This window comes from Cyprinodon tularosa, unplaced genomic scaffold (assembly GCF_016077235.1).
Source record: "Cyprinodon tularosa strain WSP-4 unplaced genomic scaffold, ASM1607723v1 ctg24, whole genome shotgun sequence".
Lineage (NCBI taxonomy): Eukaryota > Metazoa > Chordata > Actinopteri > Cyprinodontiformes > Cyprinodontidae > Cyprinodon > Cyprinodon tularosa.
Window position 1 is genome coordinate 1,143,526 of NW_024038896.1, and position 20,655 is coordinate 1,164,180.

General features: G+C 40.2%; 1 protein-coding gene across 6 annotated transcripts in view; it reads left to right on the top strand.

Moving 5' to 3' along the window:
• The window catches only part of LOC119785060 (disheveled-associated activator of morphogenesis 1-like), a 76,188-nt gene that overhangs the window by 53,626 nt on the left and 1,907 nt on the right, over window positions 1-20,655 (top strand). For 5 of the 6 annotated variants that reach the window (XM_038287450.1, XM_038287448.1, XM_038287449.1 and 2 more), the window contains 22 exons: window positions 2,045-2,116; window positions 2,713-2,807; window positions 3,002-3,335; window positions 3,419-3,529; window positions 3,635-3,738; window positions 4,109-4,175; window positions 4,254-4,371; window positions 5,335-5,473; window positions 5,673-5,731; window positions 5,810-5,997; window positions 6,185-6,499; window positions 6,582-6,689; window positions 7,901-7,930; window positions 14,798-14,895; window positions 14,977-15,061; window positions 15,147-15,253; window positions 15,807-15,895; window positions 17,085-17,253; window positions 17,389-17,496; window positions 17,965-18,025; window positions 18,132-18,263; window positions 19,166-19,336. In XM_038287450.1, the coding sequence (XP_038143378.1) occupies window positions 2,045-2,116; window positions 2,713-2,807; window positions 3,002-3,335; window positions 3,419-3,529; window positions 3,635-3,738; window positions 4,109-4,175; window positions 4,254-4,371; window positions 5,335-5,473; window positions 5,673-5,731; window positions 5,810-5,997; window positions 6,185-6,499; window positions 6,582-6,689; window positions 7,901-7,930; window positions 14,798-14,895; window positions 14,977-15,061; window positions 15,147-15,253; window positions 15,807-15,895; window positions 17,085-17,253; window positions 17,389-17,496; window positions 17,965-18,025; window positions 18,132-18,263; window positions 19,166-19,336 (2,760 nt within the window). The remainder of the gene's footprint in view (window positions 1-2,044; window positions 2,117-2,712; window positions 2,808-3,001; window positions 3,336-3,418; window positions 3,530-3,634; window positions 3,739-4,108; window positions 4,176-4,253; window positions 4,372-5,334; window positions 5,474-5,672; window positions 5,732-5,809; window positions 5,998-6,184; window positions 6,500-6,581; window positions 6,690-7,900; window positions 7,931-14,797; window positions 14,896-14,976; window positions 15,062-15,146; window positions 15,254-15,806; window positions 15,896-17,084; window positions 17,254-17,388; window positions 17,497-17,964; window positions 18,026-18,131; window positions 18,264-19,165; window positions 19,337-20,655) is intronic. The other variant, XM_038287453.1, reaches the window with a different exon arrangement.

The window sequence follows — 20,655 nt, forward strand, 5'->3', positions numbered from 1 at the left end:
ATCAAATCATCCTCTTAACATGATGCTGCCACCACCATGTCTCACAGTGAGTATGAGATGTATGGGGGTGCTAAACAGCATATTTGAGACCAACTATTCCATGTAGAATAATTTTCAGCATGCAGGATAAAGGTTGGGGTTAAATGACATATAATTGACTCTTATGTAATAATTAGATGACTTCTGAAGACTGTTGCAATGAGTTTCATTAGGGAGAATTGGAGTAAAGGGCCCTGGAAAAAAGCACAAACCTTGATTTTAGGATGATTTTGTTTTACTTCACAACAATGCAACTATTTTGTGCTGGTTGATCACTTAAAGTCCAAATTAAATGATAAGTTTGTAATTTTAATATAGAATAAAGGTAAAAAGTTTAACACTTATAAAAACTAGACTTCAGTGTTCCTGAGTAGTTGATTATCTGGTAAAGTGGGGGAGGACTTGGATGGATTAAAGTCTTAGTGTGAGCATCGACCTGCAAAAGCGGGTAGGGAGCAAAGACAGAACTGCTTGAGCATTGCTGAGTCTGCAGCAAGCACTGGCTCTGACCCAGACGGATACAAACCGAACCATCAGAGCTCAGAGGGGAAGGGTGTGTTGGAGAAGGGAAGAAGTCAAAGGAAGTTCTCGGTTGTCCAAGCCAAACAGGAAGGTTCACTTCCACAGGTGCAGCTTTTTTATGAGAGCAGTGGGTGGGGTCTGCATCAACGATAAGGAGGAAGGTGGTGTCACTATCGGGATCCACTAAAAGCCCATCTGTAGTGGTCGTCTGTTTTTTTTTTTTTTTTGCTTTAGAAGCCCATCTGGACAGAGAGAAGATAATTCTGTCAGAGCCGTTTGCTTTGGCCAGACACCTGAACCGATGAAATCATTCTGTCAAGAATCAATCTTCCCTCAAGGCTACATCCTCTGCCAAGAGGAAGATTTCGGTTTCTAGAGAAGACTGGGTTTCACGTTTCATCCAGCTCCAAAGAAGGCTGAACTGTAACTTCTTTCAAGTAGGCTGTCCTACTAAAAACAGAAACTCACTTCTGTTTCCCAAAGTATCTTTGATCTTTATTTTCCTGAATGTGGAGAAAATAAACCCCCCTCTACAAGCGCTCCCCACCTCACCCTGAAGAACGTGGTTTTATAAAACAGGCTGCTGACATCTGAGATAGAAGATAAACAGGGAAAAAGGAAAGAGGCTCCACTTCGTTGGTCTCTCCTCTAATAGACTGGACTTTTATCCAGCTCCCACCTGGTGAAGCTGGCACTGGATCATGGCTGGACCCAGCAGGATCAGTTCTTAGTGTCGCTGCACAGTCCACGGCCCGCTTTAATATCCGACGCTCAATTAGTTTCTGACTGTCACAGTTCGCTTGTGCCTAATGGAGCAAGAGTTAAACTGGGAGTCAGAAGGCCTTTTATGTACAAGCCAAGTTTAGGAGAAAGAAGCTGCCTACTCAAAGGGTTTGGAGTCTGCATGAAAAATTTTGTTTTTGTGCAGTTGTGAAGCAAACATGCCCATGACGAAATTAATCTCACTATAAGTCAGGCCATGTCCCTAATCCTGGATTTTAATAATCATTTGTTAATCTCGAGATTTTCTCAAGCAGCCGTTCTGCCTTTTTGGCACCTACTGAAGTGCTGGAAGATAAAATGGGTTGAATATCTGTGTCGTCCTACTTAGAAGTTCTTTATTTTTAGCTACTTCTGTCTGCTCCCTTAGCACACACTCCATGGTGCTTTTGCTGGTGACAGTTATGGCTTATTGATCTAAAAACTGATGGGGAATGAGAAGGAAAGAGGAAGAAGCTCCACTTCTGCTTTGAAGTCTGTCTTTGATGTTTATTAGATTAAAGGTGTGACACAAACCAGATGAAAATGTGCCATTTTCTGTGTCTCTCTTCTACATTTTAAAGTCATGTCTCAAAAATCTGATCTTTTACTTCAAATTTGTGCTCTTTTTATCCCCACATGATATTATTGCGGGAATATTAAATCAATTAAAGAAGGGTTTTGTATTTCTCTAATGATTTGTTTCTCTGCTTCTTTTTTTTAGGAACAAGAAGAAAATAAAAGTGCAACTAGTTGGCCAGAATATTATATTGATCAGCTCAATTTAATGGCAGCTGTAAGTAAAAATGTTAAACTACATTTTCTTTTTATTGGGATGTAAATAAATGTGCCCCTGATTTTATCATATGATTTCTAAAGGTAATTGGAAATTTAAATTACAGTGCCCTTTGTGCTTTTTCACATCCCTGGTGGAGATGTGTGGAAAAACAAATTAAAAACTAAACTTAAATAAGTAAGCTCACACCACATTTGAATTAAATGCATTTATTTTAATCACTTAATGGCCCCAGATATAATTTTACTTTATTTCCTTTTTTTTTCAACATTTGTCACATGACTTCCTGTTTCTCTCAAGCCCTCTTCAAAATAAAAAAGGCAGGAGAACATGCCCTTCAAGTGAAAAAATGGATGCCGGAAAATAACTGCTGGCCTATATTTTCTGATACCTGTAGTCGATTAATAATTAAAAAGGTTTAACACAGCTGGATGTGTAATAAGGCAATAGAAGTAACCTACAGATAAGGATAACATATTTAACAGGAGTGCCACTAAATGTGCTTTATAGTAGAAATAATGATTGAATGATTATGGACGTTGGATGATTATTTATTTGAGCAGGAACTGGTCTTGATGGTCTTTATGTTTTGTCAGAGAAAGACACTTCTCGCGCTGGAGAAGGAAGATGAGGAAGAAAGAAATAAAACTGTAGAGAGCCTGAAGACAGCTCTGAGGACACAGCCTATGAGGTGAGGAGAGTTGCTTTTTATCTTTGCCATCCAGCCTCCTTCTTGGTTTTTATTTCTAATGTCACCTATGATTCTATCTCCTCTCATCCTCTCTAAGTCTGATTGGTTTTTAACTACAGTGTGGAAGTTAATTCACTGAGCTCCTCTCTTTTCAGCTACAGCTAATGCCTTGGGAAACTGTTTTTTTTTTCCAGGTTTGTGACACGTTTCATCGATCTGGATGGCCTGACATGCATCCTCAACTTCCTGAAGAGCATGGACTATGACACCACAGAATCACAGATCCATACGTCGCTGATCGGCTGCATTAAGGCTCTGATGAACAACTCACAAGGCCGCGCCCACGTCCTCGCGCACACAGAGAGCATTAATATCATCGCTCAGAGCCTGGCCACAGAAAACATTAAGACTAAGGTGGCAGTGCTTGAAATAATGGGCGCAGTGTGCCTGGTTCCTGGTGGACACAAAAAGATCCTGGAGGCCATGCTTCACTACCAACGCTTCGCCTGCGAGAGAACGCGCTTCCAGGTGGGCTTTTGCTCATCTGTACTTCAGCAAAGCAATGTTTCTTGAATGTATTAAATGCTGTTTATGGTATTTCTGTTCCTTAGTCGCTAATAAATGAGCTGGATCGCAGCACTGGGAGATACAGAGATGAAGTCAGCTTGAAAACAGCCATCATGTCCTTTATTAACGCTGTACTGAGTCAAGGAGCTGGAGAGGTATGTTGTTAAATTACTGCATATTTTTTCTTTAAGACCAAAACATTTTCATTTCAGCAACTGGTCATATTTAACACACTTTTTTCATTTTTTTTTTCTGAGCAGACTAGTTTGGAATTTCGAATCCACCTTCGATATGAATTTCTTATGCTGGGAATTCAACCTGTGATCGATAAGCTGCGATCACATGAAAACTCCACATTAGATAGGTAAGATGGCACCCCTCTTTATCAAGCATATTAGTAATAGAAAGTTGGAAAGAAGAGTTTATGATCAGGCACTAAATTGTATGTTTTTATCTCATACCTCATGACATTTTTTCATAGAAAGGTAGAAAACAAACTTATCTCAGAATCTATCACCCTCGGTTTAAAGCTTAAACTGTGTGATTTTTTTTTTTTTGCCCTTTTCGTGGGGACTTTCAAGTCGTGCGAGAAATTTCTGATCGGGCCGACTTTCAGACTGATCATGGGTCATGCGTCGTGTAGTGTACAGAAACCGCAGGGTTTTGTTGTACAGTGTGAGCTGTATATTTATAGCCTCTTGATTTAATATAACAGTTTTTTGCTATTCTCACAGGCATTTAGACTACTTTGAAATGCTGCGGAACGAAGACGAGCTCGCTTTGTCTAAACGGTTCGAGTCGGTAAGGAAGAGAGGAAACTAGTTAACTCCTGCAAATTAAAATCAAACGTGAATTTGAACATATTTTTTTCTCTTTTAGGTACACATAGACACAAAAAGTGCCACTCAAGTTTTCGATCTCATCCGCAAGAAGATGAACCTCACCGATGCATACCCACACTTTATGTCTGTGCTGCATCACTGTCTGCTAATGCCACGTAAGTCTCTCTAAAAATTTGGATTACATGCAGATAGAACCTGCGTCTGAGGTATGTTTTTAGGCACCATGAGGCTGTAAATAGCAGTCTGAAGGCAGAGGTAATACTCCCACAAAGTGCATAGTGCTTGTGCTCTCCAGCTTTGTGCCAGAAAGATAAGAGTGTTGACTTTGTCCAGAGTAGATGGCTCAGAAAATTGGATAAGCACATTCCCAGCCTAACTGAACACTATACTCCTTCAGATCCCGATATTTACTTTGTCAGGGTCTTTGTAAAAGGGTACACAATTGAAAAGTGAAAGTGAAAGAGCTTTAAACAAATTTGTGTTTTATCATACATTTTTCTTTATAACCAATTAACAAACTTAACACTGCTAATAGGTTCTTGTGAAACTTAAAATAACAAAAAATTGAAAGTGTTGGATGGTTTATCTTTTAAGAGTGTTTAGTCTTTTTTACATGTCAAACATTACACTGTAATCCTAATTGAAAGAATATCAAGTGACATGATCAGGCTGCATTGACATACAATTTCACTTGCTTTGAAAACTTGTTTAACCGTGGCCGGACGGCCTTTCTTTTTGCAATACAGAGATTTAACAAGGAGACAAGCAGTGTAGGTCAAATTCATGGTAGCTTGATATAACTATCGGATAGGTCATTCCTCCTTTTATTTACTTACTTTAAATTTTTTTCATTACACTCTCACAAGTGCAGCACAACAAAATTCACTCTGAATTTATCCCATCTGCCTTTTGCGGCGCGCCGGGTGCAGTCTGGGGTAAGGGTCTTTGCTCAGGAACCCAGAGTGGCATTCTTAGGTAGTGGGGCTCGAACTCACAACCTCAGAATTCCAAGCCCCATGCCCTAACCGGGCCGAAATTAATGAGGTTTTTATCAATGGCATTGTTGAAGAATAAAAGACACCAGCTGGCAACATCAGTATTCCTGTGTTAATTTCCAGACAAGAGAAGTGGAAACACGGTACAGTACTGGCTGCTGTTGGACCGGATCGTCCAGCAGATGGTCCTACAGAATGATAAAGGTCACGACCCCGACATCGCACCACTGGAGAACTTTGACGTAAAGAATGTGGTCAGGATGTAAGTGCTTCAACACACAGATAAATAAACGGAGTCATGGAAGAAATTACATGACTGTGGGAGTGAGGAATGCACAAGAGTGCTGTGTTCGCAGACAAGCTGAAAGTCACAAAGTTTACAACGTTAGCTCCAAACGGTTTATCTTTGAAGTTCATCGAAAGGCTGCGATTAATTTACCCATTGTCATTTCTCTGTTCAGGCTGGTTAATGAAAACGAGGTTAAACAGTGGAAAGAGCAGGCAGAGAAAATGAGGAAAGGTGTGTATGCTTTTCCAGTCTCACTACAAATAATGTTGGTTCAGTAAGCTTGACGTTAAACGTATTTGATCGCAACAGAGCACCATGAGCTGCAGCAAAGGTTTGAGAAGAAAGAGCGTGAATGTGATGCAAAGACGCAGGAGAAAGAGGAAATGATGCAGACGCTCAACAAGATGAAAGAGAAGCTGGAAAAGGAGAGCAACGAACACAAGAATGTAAAACAGCAAGTGGCTGAACTTACAGCACAACTGCACGAGCTCAGCACCGTATGTCTCCCTTTGCACATTTAAAATAAGCTGAATCTGCTGATATTATGTTAAATTCTTTTGTCTAAAGATAAGATTCCTGATTTCTCTGTAGTTTTCACAGCAGACAAAATATGATCTCTAGTACATTAGTGACGTTTGTTACATGAGAATCCTGGGCTCATTTTAACCCCCATTGTTTTTACAGAGACGGGCAGCAGCTGTTGTTCCTGGAGGTCCTCCCCTGCCCCCCGGCCCCCCTGGCAGCCCTCTGCCTCCTTCGACGATGCCAGCATTTACAGGCCTGTGTCCCCCTCCTCCTCCCCCTCCTCCTGGTGGTGCGATGCCTCCTCCGCCTCCCCCACCTCCACCACCTGGTGGCCCTCCACCTCCCCCTGGGCGAGCACCCACTGGGGGTATCCCTCCACCACCAGGAGCCCCCCTGGGACCTTCTTTAAAGAAGAAGACCATTCCTCAGCCATCCAATGCGCTCAAGTCTTTCAACTGGTCCAAGTTGGCTGAGGTGGGAACAATAAAGAGATTTAATGGCAACTGCATTTTATTAATAAGACACATGGTAAGATATCTAATTGTCCTCTACACAGAATAAACTGGAGGGAACTGTTTGGATGGATGTGGACGATGCCAGAGTTTTTAAAATCTTAGACCTGAAAGACATAGAAAAGACCTTCTCAGCCTATCAGAGACAGCAGGTATGGTTCCGATCTGTAATTAGACAGAAACAAAAGATTTCATTTTTTTTATTTGAAAGGCCATTTGTTACTTAGAATTTCAGGTGTTCATAGTGAGATTGTATGTCAACACTTTTATTTCTAATATGTGTGTGATTGGATGTTCGTAATTCACTTTTTCATTTGGTGAGACTTTTAATGTGTTTTATTGGGATTTTATATGATGGATCAAAACAAATCCTGCTATATTTTGTGAGGTGAAAAGAAAGTGATGCATTATTTGTTTTTGTTTTGTTTTTATTTAACACAGATAAATATCAGAACAAGTGTGTCATACATTGATATTCAGCCAGCCTGAGTCAATGCATTTTATAAGCACATTCTATTGTAGTTCTAGCTGCAGGCTCTATCAGCTTTCTACAGCTAGAGAATAAATATCCTTTGCACCGTATGTTTAAAATACCTTCAGTGAGACTAAAACAAGAGTATCTGCAAAATCAGTTTTTTTATCAGAATTCTAATTTTTTTAGTAAATCACCTTTAAATTAGAACTTTCTGTTGACTTTGCAATTTAAGGGCAGAAGATGGTTTCAGTCAGTATTTTTCTGTGATGTACCAACATGTGGAATGGGTTAGTTTAGTGTTTATTACTGCTTTTGGAAGGTACTATAGATACATTAAGGTGAAAAAAGTAACACCTGTTCTGTTGCTTTTTAAAACTGAATGATTCTGTTCTTTTCCTTTTGGCTGTATGAAAAAGCATGAGTGAACAATTCACTATCAGCTTCCTTTTTCTTTAATTTCTACATATCACCAGTAATTAGTTTCTGGTATTTATGTTTTAAGATTTATGTTTCTAGATGTTTTCTGTTTTACTTTTTCAGTCAGTAAAACCTTGAATACAATAAAGCATGATGGTAGGAACATAGATATTGCATGTAGAATTTCAGCACACGACTGAGTTTTATTTTAGAAGCTACTTCTCAGCCAGATCAAACTTCACGTTGACCCAACATAGAGACAGTTGGCAGATGTTAATGGGCACAGCATGTGACGATGAGCTCGCATTGATTAATTGAACCACTCATCCCGTATCACTTTGCTACTGATTCATTATGACTGAAGGCCTGAATGATTCATTTTGCTGTCTGTTCTTACTGGCTGCGAACACGTTACTGCTTTACTTATTCTAACTAATGCTTCCATCTCTCCTGCTTCCTGCTGCGTTTTAGGACTTCCTAACGATCAATAACAGCAAACAGGTGAGTTTTACACTACAGTAAGTTACAGTGTCCTTTAGGTGTTAACGTTGGTTTTCTGTGTTTGCTGTTTTGTCTTTAAAATGCTTGTTGTCTGTATGTCATGATTGAGTTTTTCATCTCTGGTATAAAACCACTGCATCTTCTCCATGGTCTTTGAAGTATTTTACTCTTTTTATTCAGTTATGTTAGGCTCCACTCTCATTGGATTAAAATTACTCAATTAAAACTTATGTTTATGGGCAATTTGGAAAACTTAAATTTCATGTGCCATACATTGATTTCTGCAGGAGGTTTCTGCACCTCAAAGGGGAACACCGTTTTTTTTTTTACATTGGCCCCTTAATTTTACGTTATTACATCATGTTCTACTCACCCATATGAGTTTTGTTTAATTTGGAGCTGTTCTGAAGATATTTGGTTTTGTGATATCCAAGTAACATCTTCCTTTGGGCGATCAACTTGAAGGCACAAACTAAACTGTTCATAATTTATCATTTATGGTACGCCAGCATTCATAACATGTAGGCGAATCACTGTCCCCCAGACATCCAGGGTTATATTTTTTTTTATATTCTATTTTTTTTAAAACAAAGCAAAGTGTGTATGACGTCATCCGTGCTCACCGGCTACCATTCATCCTGTCTGCTGAACTGCTGCTAATTTTACTGACATGCCTGGAAGATGTGTCCAAATGTTCTCATCCCATTGAAAACTCTTGTAAACCATATACTTGTAATAAAAATGAAATAGAAAATGGAGTGCACGTGTAATCATTAAAGACTATATGCAGAAGGAAATATTTTTTTCCTGGTTGAAATTTAGTACTTAAATCTATATCTGTGTTTATAGTAACGTACAATTTATCTATGTTGTACTATCCTTAATAAACAGTTTGTCTTCTAACATCAGCCATTTTATTTCATCCCATTTTGCCAGAACTGGCAATATGGGATAAAATAAAACCTGCTGTAATCTGTTCCCCCTGTCTAAATCAGGCAAAAAAAGGCCCCAGCTTTTTCATTTTTGGCTTAAAAATATCTTTTATGATGACAACTAACTCCTGAAACTTTGGATGTGATTGACCTTTATTTCTTAAAGTTATAAGGGGGGAACAAATTATAGCAGGCCACCTGCTATAATCTGTTCCCCCCTGTCTAAATCAGGCCAAAAAGGTCCCAGCTTTTTCATTTTTTGCATCATAAAAGATGCTTATAAGCCAAAAATGAAAAAGCTGGGGCCTTTTTTGCCTGATTTAGACAGGGGGAACAGATTACGGCAGGTTTTATTTCATCCCATATTGCTGGTTCTGGCAAAATGGGATGAAATAAAACAGCTGATGTTAGAAGACAAACTGTTTATTAAGGATAGTACAACATAGATAAATTGTACGTTACTATAAACACAAATATAGATTTAAGTACTAAATTTCAACCAGGAAAAAAATATTTCCTTCTGCATATAGTCTTCAATGATTACCGTATTTTCACGACCATAAGGCGCACCGGACTAAAAGGCGCACTCTCAGTTATATGTCCCATTTCTGTATTTAACACACACATAAGGCGCACCGGACTATAGGGCACGTTTTTTATATACAGGTACATGTCCTCTACTACCTTTAAATAGCTCTACTGCGTATTTAAAAATACAGCGGGGGCAAAACTGAGTATGACTGTGCTTTATTCATGTATTTATTACAAAGTATTAATCAAACCTGGCAGCTGGCCGTGAGACAGAGACATCGCAGATGACACAGCGCTGTGGTCACTCCTAAATTAACTTAAAATCCTGAAACCTGCTGACGGAATATGTTCGCTTTTATTGCCGGTATCCTGGTGCCTGCAGCTAAAATTATTTAGATGAAAAACACCTGCCAGCAGCCGCGGTGAACCCCAGGCTGCCCAGCCTACAGGCTGCTGATGAAGAGATTTCTGCTGTCAGCGCACCGCTGGTATGTGGGGGTCTGAGCGCCTCCGACAGAAATAGATAATCTGGATGAACTGACTGCAATTATGAAGTTTTCAGGTGGACTTTCTCACTTAAAAACATATTAAAACTACTTTATTCCCACTGATCACAGCAAATATAGCTGCAAGATTTAGATTATTTAGATGAAAAACACCTGCAAGCAGCCGCGGTGAACGAAAGGATTTCTCCTGTCAGCGCACCGCTGGTATGTGGGGGTCTGAGCGCCTCCGACAGAAATAGATAATCTGGATGAACTGACTGCAATTATGAAGTTTTCAGGTGGACTTTCTCACTTAAAAACATATTAAAACTACTTTATTCCCACTGATCACAGCAAATATAGCTGCAAGATTTAGATTATTTAGATGAAAAAACACCTGCCAGCCACCGCGATGAAGAGGAGGAGACGCGCCGGGGATGCTGTTGAATTAAGTTTTCAGGGAGAAAAATACAGCGGGAGCAAAACTGAGTATGATTGTGCTTTATTCATGTATTTATTACAAAGTATTAATCAAACCCATCAAAGTCATCATCCTCTGTTTCTGAATAAAACAGCTGCGCTAAATCAGACATTCCAATTTCCCCTTCTTCGCTGTCAGTCACTTTCCATGCAGCGCAGCTCCTCAGAAATAATGCCGGCTTTTGCGAAAGCTTGAACAACAGAGCCAGCAGACACGTTAGTCCAAGCATCTACAATCCATCCGCAAACTGTGGCGTAATCTGCCCGGCGCTGCCTTCTTATCCTGAAACTGTGGTCTCCGTCGGTCATCCATCGCTCCCACGCCGCTCGCAGCCTTACTTCGAACGGCTGCTTCACACCGATGTCGAGCGGTTGAAGCTCCTTTGTCAGACCCCCGGGATAACGGCGAGCACAGCATCCATTTGATTCACCTTTTTTTCACATCGGCTGTGAGATGGGCACGCAGCGATGGTGATGCGTGGAAAAAACCACCTAGTCTTCTCACATACACCTGCCTCAGCCACGCATCCATCCAGCCTTTTCCATTTGCGTTAATATCATATGTCATCAGAGCGCTGTCTGTCTCGCTGGCAGCTCCCAGATCAGCTTCTCTGATTGGTTGATGCAGCGCGTCCAGCAGCAAAACTTCCATTTTTCCATCTCGAGCAGCAGAAGCGCGGCGCTTCAGATGCTTAAACGCTCCCGACGTGCTGCACCAAAATGCGCTGCGGGACCTTTTGCTGCACCTATACGCGCGTCAACCATTGACTTTGCATGTAAACTCGCTGCTTCTGCTGCACCTGCTGGGTCCGGTTCACACCGATGTCGAGCGGTTGAACAGCGAGCACAGCGTTAATTTGTTTCCCCATGTTTTTCACATCAGCTGTGAGATGGGCACGCATGGAGTTGCATATTAACAGCGATGGTGAGGGGTGGAAAAAAAACACCTGGTCTCCTTACATTCAGCCACTCTTTCATCATCTCCTCAATGAGGTGGTCTCAAAAGTCGCAGTTACAACACACATAAGGCGCACCGCACCATAGGGCGCACCGCACATTTTGAGGAAAAAAAAAGACGTTTAAGTGCGCCTTATAGTCGTGAAAATACGGTACACATGCACTCCATTTTCTATTTCATTTTTATTACAAGTATATGGTTTACAACAGTTTTCAATGGGATGAGAACATTTGTACACTGTGAAACAATGAGAGATTTTTTTAATGAACGTGTGGAAAAGAACAAGGATCTGTTTGCTTTCAGAGGGAGGAGTAGACACTGCTGTCAGCGACCAGCTTTCAAGCAAACGTTTGTGTTTTATAATCAGTTTTAAATCAATATCACTGGCGATATTCTGCTATAACACGTGAAGTAAAGAATAAAACAGTAAAGCTCAACTTTCATACACGTAAAACCTTTCAAATTTCAAGTTCTGCACGTTGGAATTGAAGCGGAGTTAAGTCGGGTTGTTCTTCCTACTCCGTGCGCGCTCCCGACGAGGGGATACAAATTTTCGCAGGGATAACTACCTTGGCACGACACCTGTCCGGTAATTTCGCATTCTCCTTACTTTTTTCCATATAGTCAGAGAAACAAACTCAATCCTTTAGTCCTTCGTTTAGCTATGCTGCGGTTGTTTACACTACGCCTTTTCCACCAAAAATGGCGTCTTAGCAACAGATGTCACGTGACTGGCGGAGACCGATTAAGTTTTCAGGTAGAAAAATAGAGCGGGAGCAAAACTGAGTATGACTGTGCTTTATTCATGTATTTATTACAGAGTATTAATCAAACCCCTCAAAGTCCTCATCCTCTGTTTCTGAATTAAACAGCTGCGCTAAATCAGACATGCCAGTTTCCCCTTCTTCGCTGTCAGAGTCACTTTCCGTGCCGGGCAGCTCCTTGGAAATAATGCCGGCTTTTGCGAAAGCTCGAACAACAGTGCCAGCAGACACGTTAGTCCAAGCATCTACAATCCATCCGCAAACGGTGGCGTAACTTGCCCGGCGCTGCCTTCCACTTCACAGCACAGGTCCATTTGCGTGGCAGCCAAGCCCAACAGTAAACGACGCCTTTTCATACCCCGTTGTGTGTATCGCTACAGTGCTGGTCCCCTTCTTCTCCACCGTGTGATTCACCGGGATGTCGAAAGTGAGCGGCACCTCGTCCATGTTGGTGATGTGGCTTGGCTGGATGACTTTGTCAGCGATGTGTTTGCTGCAGAAGGAGTGGAAGCTCGCCAGCTTTTCATTATAATCCGCCGGACGTCGCTGAGCAACTGTAGTCCTGGTCCGGATGGAAAAATTGCACCGTTTCATAAAACGGAAGCACCACGATGGACCTCCTTGAAAATTTTCAATTTTCATTTCTTCCGCTAGCTTTACTGCTTTTAGTCGAACAGTGACCGTTGAAACGCTGGCCCCACTCGTTCTTTGCTCCACGATCCACCGCTCGATTCTTTCCTCCAACTCGGGCCACCTCGCCTTATGTCCGCGGAAACTCAGCTGCGTCTTCTTCACCAGTCGGAGTTCGTTTTCCAGCTTCCTCCACTTGCGAACCATCGATTCATTTATATTGAATTCTCTCGCAGCTGCTCGATTTCCATGTTCCTCTGCGTAGCTGATAGCCTTCAGTTTAAACTGGGCTTCATAGGCGTGTCTCTTTGCCATTTCCAGGGTTGTTAAGACAACAATGTTCTGCATAAAGCACATACCTGTTCTTTTATACACAAGCCACGCCCACACTTCCCCCTTTAACGTTCTCATATACTCATGGTGGTCTCAACAACGTCCGCAGATAGGGCGCACCGCACCATAGGGTGCACCCCACATTTTGAGGGGGAAAAAAGACGTTTATATGCGCCTTATAGTCGTGAAAATACGGTAATATGGGTGAGTAGAACATGATGCAATAATGTAACATCAAGGGGCCAATGTAAAAAAAAAAAAAAAAAACGGTGTTCCCCTTTAAGCCTCCTAAAGGAGGCATAAGAGGAATCCGGTGACTTATTGTTTCAAAATTATTTTTAACAATAATAAATTGACATACAATTCTGAATGCATATTAAGAAGTACAGTTAAAACACACAAACCTCATAACTTAATCATTTATTTTATTTTGTGACCAGGTGTTTTTAATTTATTGTTTGGTTTTGTTGTACTGTTGTGAATTAAACAATACAGGGTTGGTCTATAGTTCAATGTCAATATAACCCACATTATAAGAATATTCAATAATTTTGATTTATTTAAACACATTTTCTGTATTTCCACATAGGTTACAGTCTATTATTACAGTGTTTTTAAGACATTGCTGACATGGAGCCCCTGGCTGCAGCTGCACGCTGTGCTCAGCAGTAGGCTAAGCTCCAACAGGGTCAGTTTTATCAACAAAAGTAATGGCCATGATTAGGTGACCAAACGCCCCCTGTACCTGGCAGAAGCCCCCTTAGAAAATATCTCAGATTTTAGTGCCTAATGAATGATAAGCAACAGCTGGTCCTGCAGCTCACAGATGAGGTAGAAGAGCTAAGCGTGGTGCACGGCCTTTGACTTAGACAAATTTTATTGTAATTTTGTATACACAATTTGTATACAAAATGAAATTTCGTTTAGTACAGCTTTTCAGGCTTTGATAAAGCCGGTCACATCCAACAGGCAGCCGCTCTGTGACATTAGGGGATGTGTCAATTGATTAGTTTTAAATAAGCTTAATCTTTGCCACTATAAAGGTTTGTTTTGAATTAGCAAGTGTAACTTGTTTGTCAACATTAAAGCTGCCCAGGTAAAAATGTAATAATGTGGCTGGGATCTGTTTTGTTTAAAGTGGTAAAGTACAAACTAAACCAAACATTCATTAACAAACAAAACAAGATTAGTAAGACTAGAGCAGGGGGGAGCTGGATAATGAGGAGAGAAAGGAAATTTTAACAGGATGATTTAATAAAGAAAAACAAGTAAACTGCTGCCTTTAGTGGCAATAAGGGTTTATGAAAGGTTAGATGTGTCAGCACTGACAGGGGACCTTTAGTTTGCACTTTAAGAGTTAGTTTCCAGCACTGCAGGCTGTAACCTCGGCATGAGTCCGTCTGCAGCCAGGACTGCCTCACATTTTCTATTTTGAACGCCATAGCAGAACCCAAGAACCAAAAATCATAAATAAGCAATCAGTGCTGCTACCAGGACCTTTATACTAAACCCAGATTTGCTGCCTCCTCGGTTATGAACCCCTGTTGAAGTTTTATGCATACTAAAAACAGTGGGAGCTTTCACATGACCCTGCAGAGACCAACCGCATTCTGGAAGATTTGTATTATTCTTTTTTAATCTTGTGTTGCAGTCTTTGTTGAGTGTGAATGGGTGTTTGCAAATTTTCTTTTTCTCTGATTTACATAAATGTTAGTAAAGTAGCTTAATATAGCACTGATCATTTTATTTCACAGAAAGAAGCAGAAGACGACACATTGGGGTCAAAGAAAGTCAAGGAGCTGTCAGTCATTGATGGTCGTCGGGCTCAAAACTGCAACATTCTTCTCTCACGGTGAGTTCAGTTAAAAGCATCACAGCGAGGCTGAGACGAGAACCGTGTGATTCCAAGTGACTCATTGGTTGTTTACTGCAGACTGAAGCTCTCGAATGAGGAGATGAAAAGAGCCATTCTTACCATGGATGAGCATGAGGACCTTCCTAAAGACATGCTGGAGCAGGTAAGGGCATAGAAACATGAATGATCTAAAAGTGCAGATCTGCTGCAATAATACTAGTTTGTAAAGGTTTTCTTTGTCTAATCAGCTGCTGAAGTTTGTTCCTGAGAAGAGTGATGTGGATCTACTGGAGGAACACAAGCATGAGCTGGATCGAATGGCTAAACCTGACCGCTTCCTCTATGAGATGAGCAGGTCATTACAGTTTCTGCATGCAGGATCCTCCACCTTTAAGAGCTGAGAGCTTGAGTTTGTTGCAGCCTAAACAATAGTCTTTGTTTCAGACTAGGCTGACAAATTCAATGACACATGGCTTTCTACTTAGTAGAGAAAAATAGGAAACTGTGCAAATCAGATTTTCTAAATTTGGAGAGTGAATAAAGAGACAGTGTTGTAGTAGGAGTATTATTGCTCTAGGTTTGTAAACAAAGTTATCTTAGTTAGAAAAAGACGTTAAAACTAGGTTATTTTTTGCAGAAAAAAAGAAAATCCAATGCTAAAGATGGCTAACTGGCTTTCTTAGTCTACTGTAAACATTTTGGGGGATTTGAAATACGTAAACAGTGTCATTGTCATAAGCCTCAGATTTTGTTACCATTCCTGTGAGCCCTGCCAAAAATACTCGCCATCAGCACTAACATTTTATTAAGAGAGATGATTAGTTCTGGTTCTGTATTATGGCTTTGAAATAAATCTATACATTTTCCCTGTCCATATTTAATTTTGTCTGCTCTCCATTTCTTTTCAGAATAAACCACTACCAACAGAGGCTTCAGTCTTTATACTTCAAGAAGAAGTTTGCAGAGAGGATAGCTGAGATCAAACCCAAAATTGAAGGTAGACAATGTCTGAGAATTATATCTAACTGTACCCAGCCACTTTATGGGCATCACTATTAAAAACATATACCTTAAAATTCTCTTGTTGCAATAGCAAAATATTGAAATGAAAAATAAAGAAAAAATAACTTTAATTTAATTGTGATATTAGATTTCAGCATAATATTATTTTGAAGTTAATAAAGTGTAACAAGTCATTGATCACATTGACCTCATTCTGTTCCCTGGGGGTAAAATATAGCCAGACACAGAAAGCCGTCTACTTTACTCACCAGCCAAAATGGAAAAGATAACATGCCATTCATCAAGTCTACGTTAAAACTGATAAAAGCTAGCTATAAGCTAACAGCCTAGCTGGCCTTTTCTGGCTTATAAACACAGGCAGACACCAGGTCACACTGTTAGTCCTTTAACCAGACGTGTCCGCTTCAGTTAGATGAGACTAAGGCCTTTTAAATGATTATTTTATGGTTGATCTATTTAGATGTAGTTGTTCTGCATCTTCATTAATTAAAATGTCCCAACATCGAAAGAGGGGATTTAAAGTTGACCTACCAATATTCTACCCTGATCCACCTCTGGTTGTCTCTACAAACACTATGTACTATAAAGGTAATGTTAAGGACTAACTGTAAATAAATGGTGAATACTTTAAGGTGACTTCGTACTGGTCTCTTTTTAAAGGCCCTGGGAACCTTGTTTACATTTATTTCATAAACTACAAGAACATTTTTGAAATAAATCTTTTGGCCTCTGCTAAAAAAAATAAATTGGTAGAAATTGCGTTTTTCTGAATAGGAGCCATTAGATTTGCCTAAAAATTCACAGACACTCATTCTTTTCCCACAGTCATTAGAGTTCCTTAGACCTAAATCCTGCAGAAACCCTTAGAGCTGAACATAAGAGGATCCATGAGTCTGGACTTCCTATTCTAGAGGGGTTGTTCAAAGCATAATGGTCAAAGATTAAATGTTAGGATTGTGTAAAATGTAACCGGCAGGAGACAATCAATATGCTCAAACTAAAGGTGGGATTATCTTTCAATGAGATAATGATACTGCAATAAAATGCTGGATTTGTTGAAGGTTTTCCACTATTTCTACCAGGCTTTCCTATAAAAGTGCCTGAAACTCTATAAAACCAAACTGATGTCTTTTTAAGTGAGTTTTTCTTCTTTGTTGTTTTAGCTCTTACCAAGGCTTCTAAGGAGATATTACACAGCAAAAACCTAAAGCAGCTGCTGGAGGTGGTGCTCGCTTTTGGAAACTACATGAACAAGGGTCAGAGGGGCAATGCGTATGGCTTTAAAGTGTCCTCACTCAACAAGATCGCTGATACCAAATCTAGTATTGACAAGTAAGATTTCCCTCCTTAATAGTTTTCTAGACAAGTTATAAATCTGACAGGCGCTGCTAATGTTTTCTCTTTCTGGTAGGGCTCTTTTTATCAATTTAGCCCATTTACTCAATTCTTTGTATGTTTTGATCTCAGAAACATTACTCTGCTGCACTACTTGATCACCATCCTAGAGAAGAAATATCCCAAAGTCCTGAAGTTCCAGGAAGACCTGCAGAGTGTCTCAGAGGCAGCTAAAGTCAAGTATGTGAAGCGATGGTGTTATTAACTACTAGATATTGTTAATGTTATTTAAATCAATCGGAAAATTATACTTTTGTTGCTCTAATCTGTAATCTCACTCTGAGGTTAGATATGAATCTTGTTTTTTCTTTTTCTCCATTATTTTAAACTTTCCAGACGGACTTAAAGTTTATTTTCTGGGACGTCTTTTGGTTGCCACATTAATGTAGCGCAGTTAAATAATCACAACTAAAACACAGACAAATTGGGTGAAAAAAATCGGGACTCTCAGCTACTTTTGCTTACTGTCACAATTTTTATTTGCCCATTAAATCATTGTGCTGAACTGGAGCGATATGGTAGGATATTCATTAGAACGTTGGAATCTCAGGGTACGGTGGCGGTCAGCTTCATCTCAAACTTAATCTCTCAAAGAGGATCCCTCTGTTCTCCAGACAATGATCGCCTCTTTTTTTCTTTTCTTTACAGCATGACAGAGCTGGAAAAAGATATCGGAAACCTGCGCAGCGGCTTAAAGAGTGTAGAGAGTGTGAGACAAACATTAACCTTACTCTAACACCTTTTCTATGATTTCAAACATGCATTCAGTTGCCACAATGTTGCCACATTGTTTTGTAATTGATTTCAAATGGCAGGAGCTGGAATTTCAGAAGAAACGCCCGCAGGAACCGGGCGATAAGTTTGTGTCCGTGGTGAGCCAGTTCATCACGGTGGCCAGCTTCAGCTTCTCTGATGTGGAGGACTCTCTAACTGAAAGCAAAGAACTGGTGAGTCAGTCAAACTGAAATGTTGGATTTCTAACTAAAACTGAATCGCATCAGAATTGCATCACTATCTGTCCTCTGGTTTCCTATCGGCTCAGCAGTTTTCATGCATTTCTTTAAAACTCATCAGTCACCTCAACAGGAAATTTGAACAGCGGGAGTGAGATGTTCCTGCTTCCTGCTACCGAACTCCTCATATGTTTATTGGTTTGACAAACAGGAGCCCAAATTCAAGACTATTTCCCAGTGTAATTACAACCGTCAGCTGTGTTAGCATGATGTATCAAGGATGCTGCTAAAGTACGAGCAGAACTGGCAGTTTAATGGGTTGTAGAACTGACTTAATAATTAGAGCTTAAAACCAGTAGTGTTCCTTTTATTTTCCTCTTATCTGAAATTGGCCTCACACTGCTAGATTTATTTATGCCTGTTTTGTCCATAAATTTGCATTTAAACTTACTTTAAAATGTATAGAGAAAATTATATATATTCAAGATATAAGAAGGAAGAAAAAGATGATGACTATGTAAAAATCCTTTCAAAGCTCCTTTGATCTACCTTATGGTTATAGGGCTGCTGTAAACGTCTTGTTTTTATATTCTCAGCATGATCCTGCATCTGGATGGTCTCCATTTTTACTCACTGTTCAAAACACCCAACAAACACACTGCCTTCATTTAGGCTCTGGCTCCAGCCCCCCGATCTCTGCTCTAATCAGTAGCCGGCCATATCTATACTAGCATGGGCTTCAAAGCTCCAAGCACTGCTCCCCTGCTCTGGTTTCAAAGGCCGGAGCCTTAATGAGTCTCCTGTAAAACAGTAAAAGACAGAGGAAGATGTGAGTGCCACAGTAAATCTAATTCCCTGCGCCCCTCTCTGTGTTCCTCTTCGCTTTGGTCCTGCAGTTCCTGAGGGCAGTGAAGCACTTTGGGGAGGATGCCGGCAAGATGCAGCCAGATGAGTTCTTTGGCATCTTTGACCAGTTCCTGCAATCCTTCAGCGAGGCTCAGCAGGAAAACGAGAACATAAGAAAACGAAAGGAAGAGGAGGAGCGCAGGGCCAAAATGGAAGCTCAGGTGTGTGACATGATTTACTGCCAAAATTTAATTTAAGCACATTTATGAAAAAACACACACAACCACTCATAACATGCACACATTACGCAGGAAAATCACTCTAGTTGCACCATTTAATTTGTTGTTTTATGATTCTTTTTATAGGGGAAAATTATAAAATAACTTGGTGCACAACTTTGATTTCTTTTTTTTTTTTTTACATTATCGCTTTTTCTCAGATAGTCAGAAATATAAATTCAGTTTCACTTCCATACAATTATCTCCTCTAATATTTGGTTAAATGCCATTACACAGTTCTGCAATTATGCTGGAATTACTTTATCTAGAAACTGAAAATTTGTTGTGATGTAATCTGTAATATATCTGAACCTTTTACAGGGTTTATACAGGAATGAGGAACTCTAATTTAATGTTTTTTTTATTTAATGCTCTTAGAAATAATTTTAATGCAATAAACAAGTACTCATGACTCTCATATATATATATATATATATGGAACAGTCCGATGAAAACCGTTCGGTTCGACTTTCTCGGTTCGATTCGCGTGTGTTGCGTTCAGTTCATGCGCGGCTCCTTTTTCTCATAGGCGAAGTGATTACACTCCAGAGCAGAAGGTGGCGGTACTGCGACCAAAGCCAACCACCAGTAGTAAACAAGAACAAGAAGCGAAGCAGCGTAGCCGGGTGTAGCAGAAAAAAATCAGTTGTTGTGGAGAATTGTGTGGGTATGGCGAGTGGAAAAGAACAGGAGTTGGAAGACGCGCCAGCAGCACTTTATAGGTCTGCTGTATGGGACCGCTTTGCATTTAGAGTGACCTACGATGACGGCGGAAAGAAAGTTGTGGATAAAAGTGCAACAGTGTGCAAGCATTGTGCAACACGTTTTGTTTATGCTTACAGCAACACGACCAACATGTCAGGCTAACGATCAACATATACCGAGCCGAACCGAAAACCGTGACCATGAAACCGTGAACCGAACCGAACCGTGGATTTTGTGAACCGTTCCAGCCCTAATATATATATATATATATATAAATAACACGGCATAATCCTTCGTCACTTTTCCTTCGTCAGGCTGCAGCCATGTCCTGAATTCCTCGTTTTCTAGCCACTTGTGTTGAATTTAGCATTTTCTCATCCTCTATCTTTTTCCCCGCCTCAAGCTTCTTTTCCGTACATACGGCTTTATGATCAACCTGAAGCAGTTCCGCACAAACATGCGGAACCAGTTTTCTTATAATATATCTGACGCAACTGCTTTTATAAATGTTTTTTTCTTTTAATCAAATCATTTTAAATGCTACGATAATCCCATTT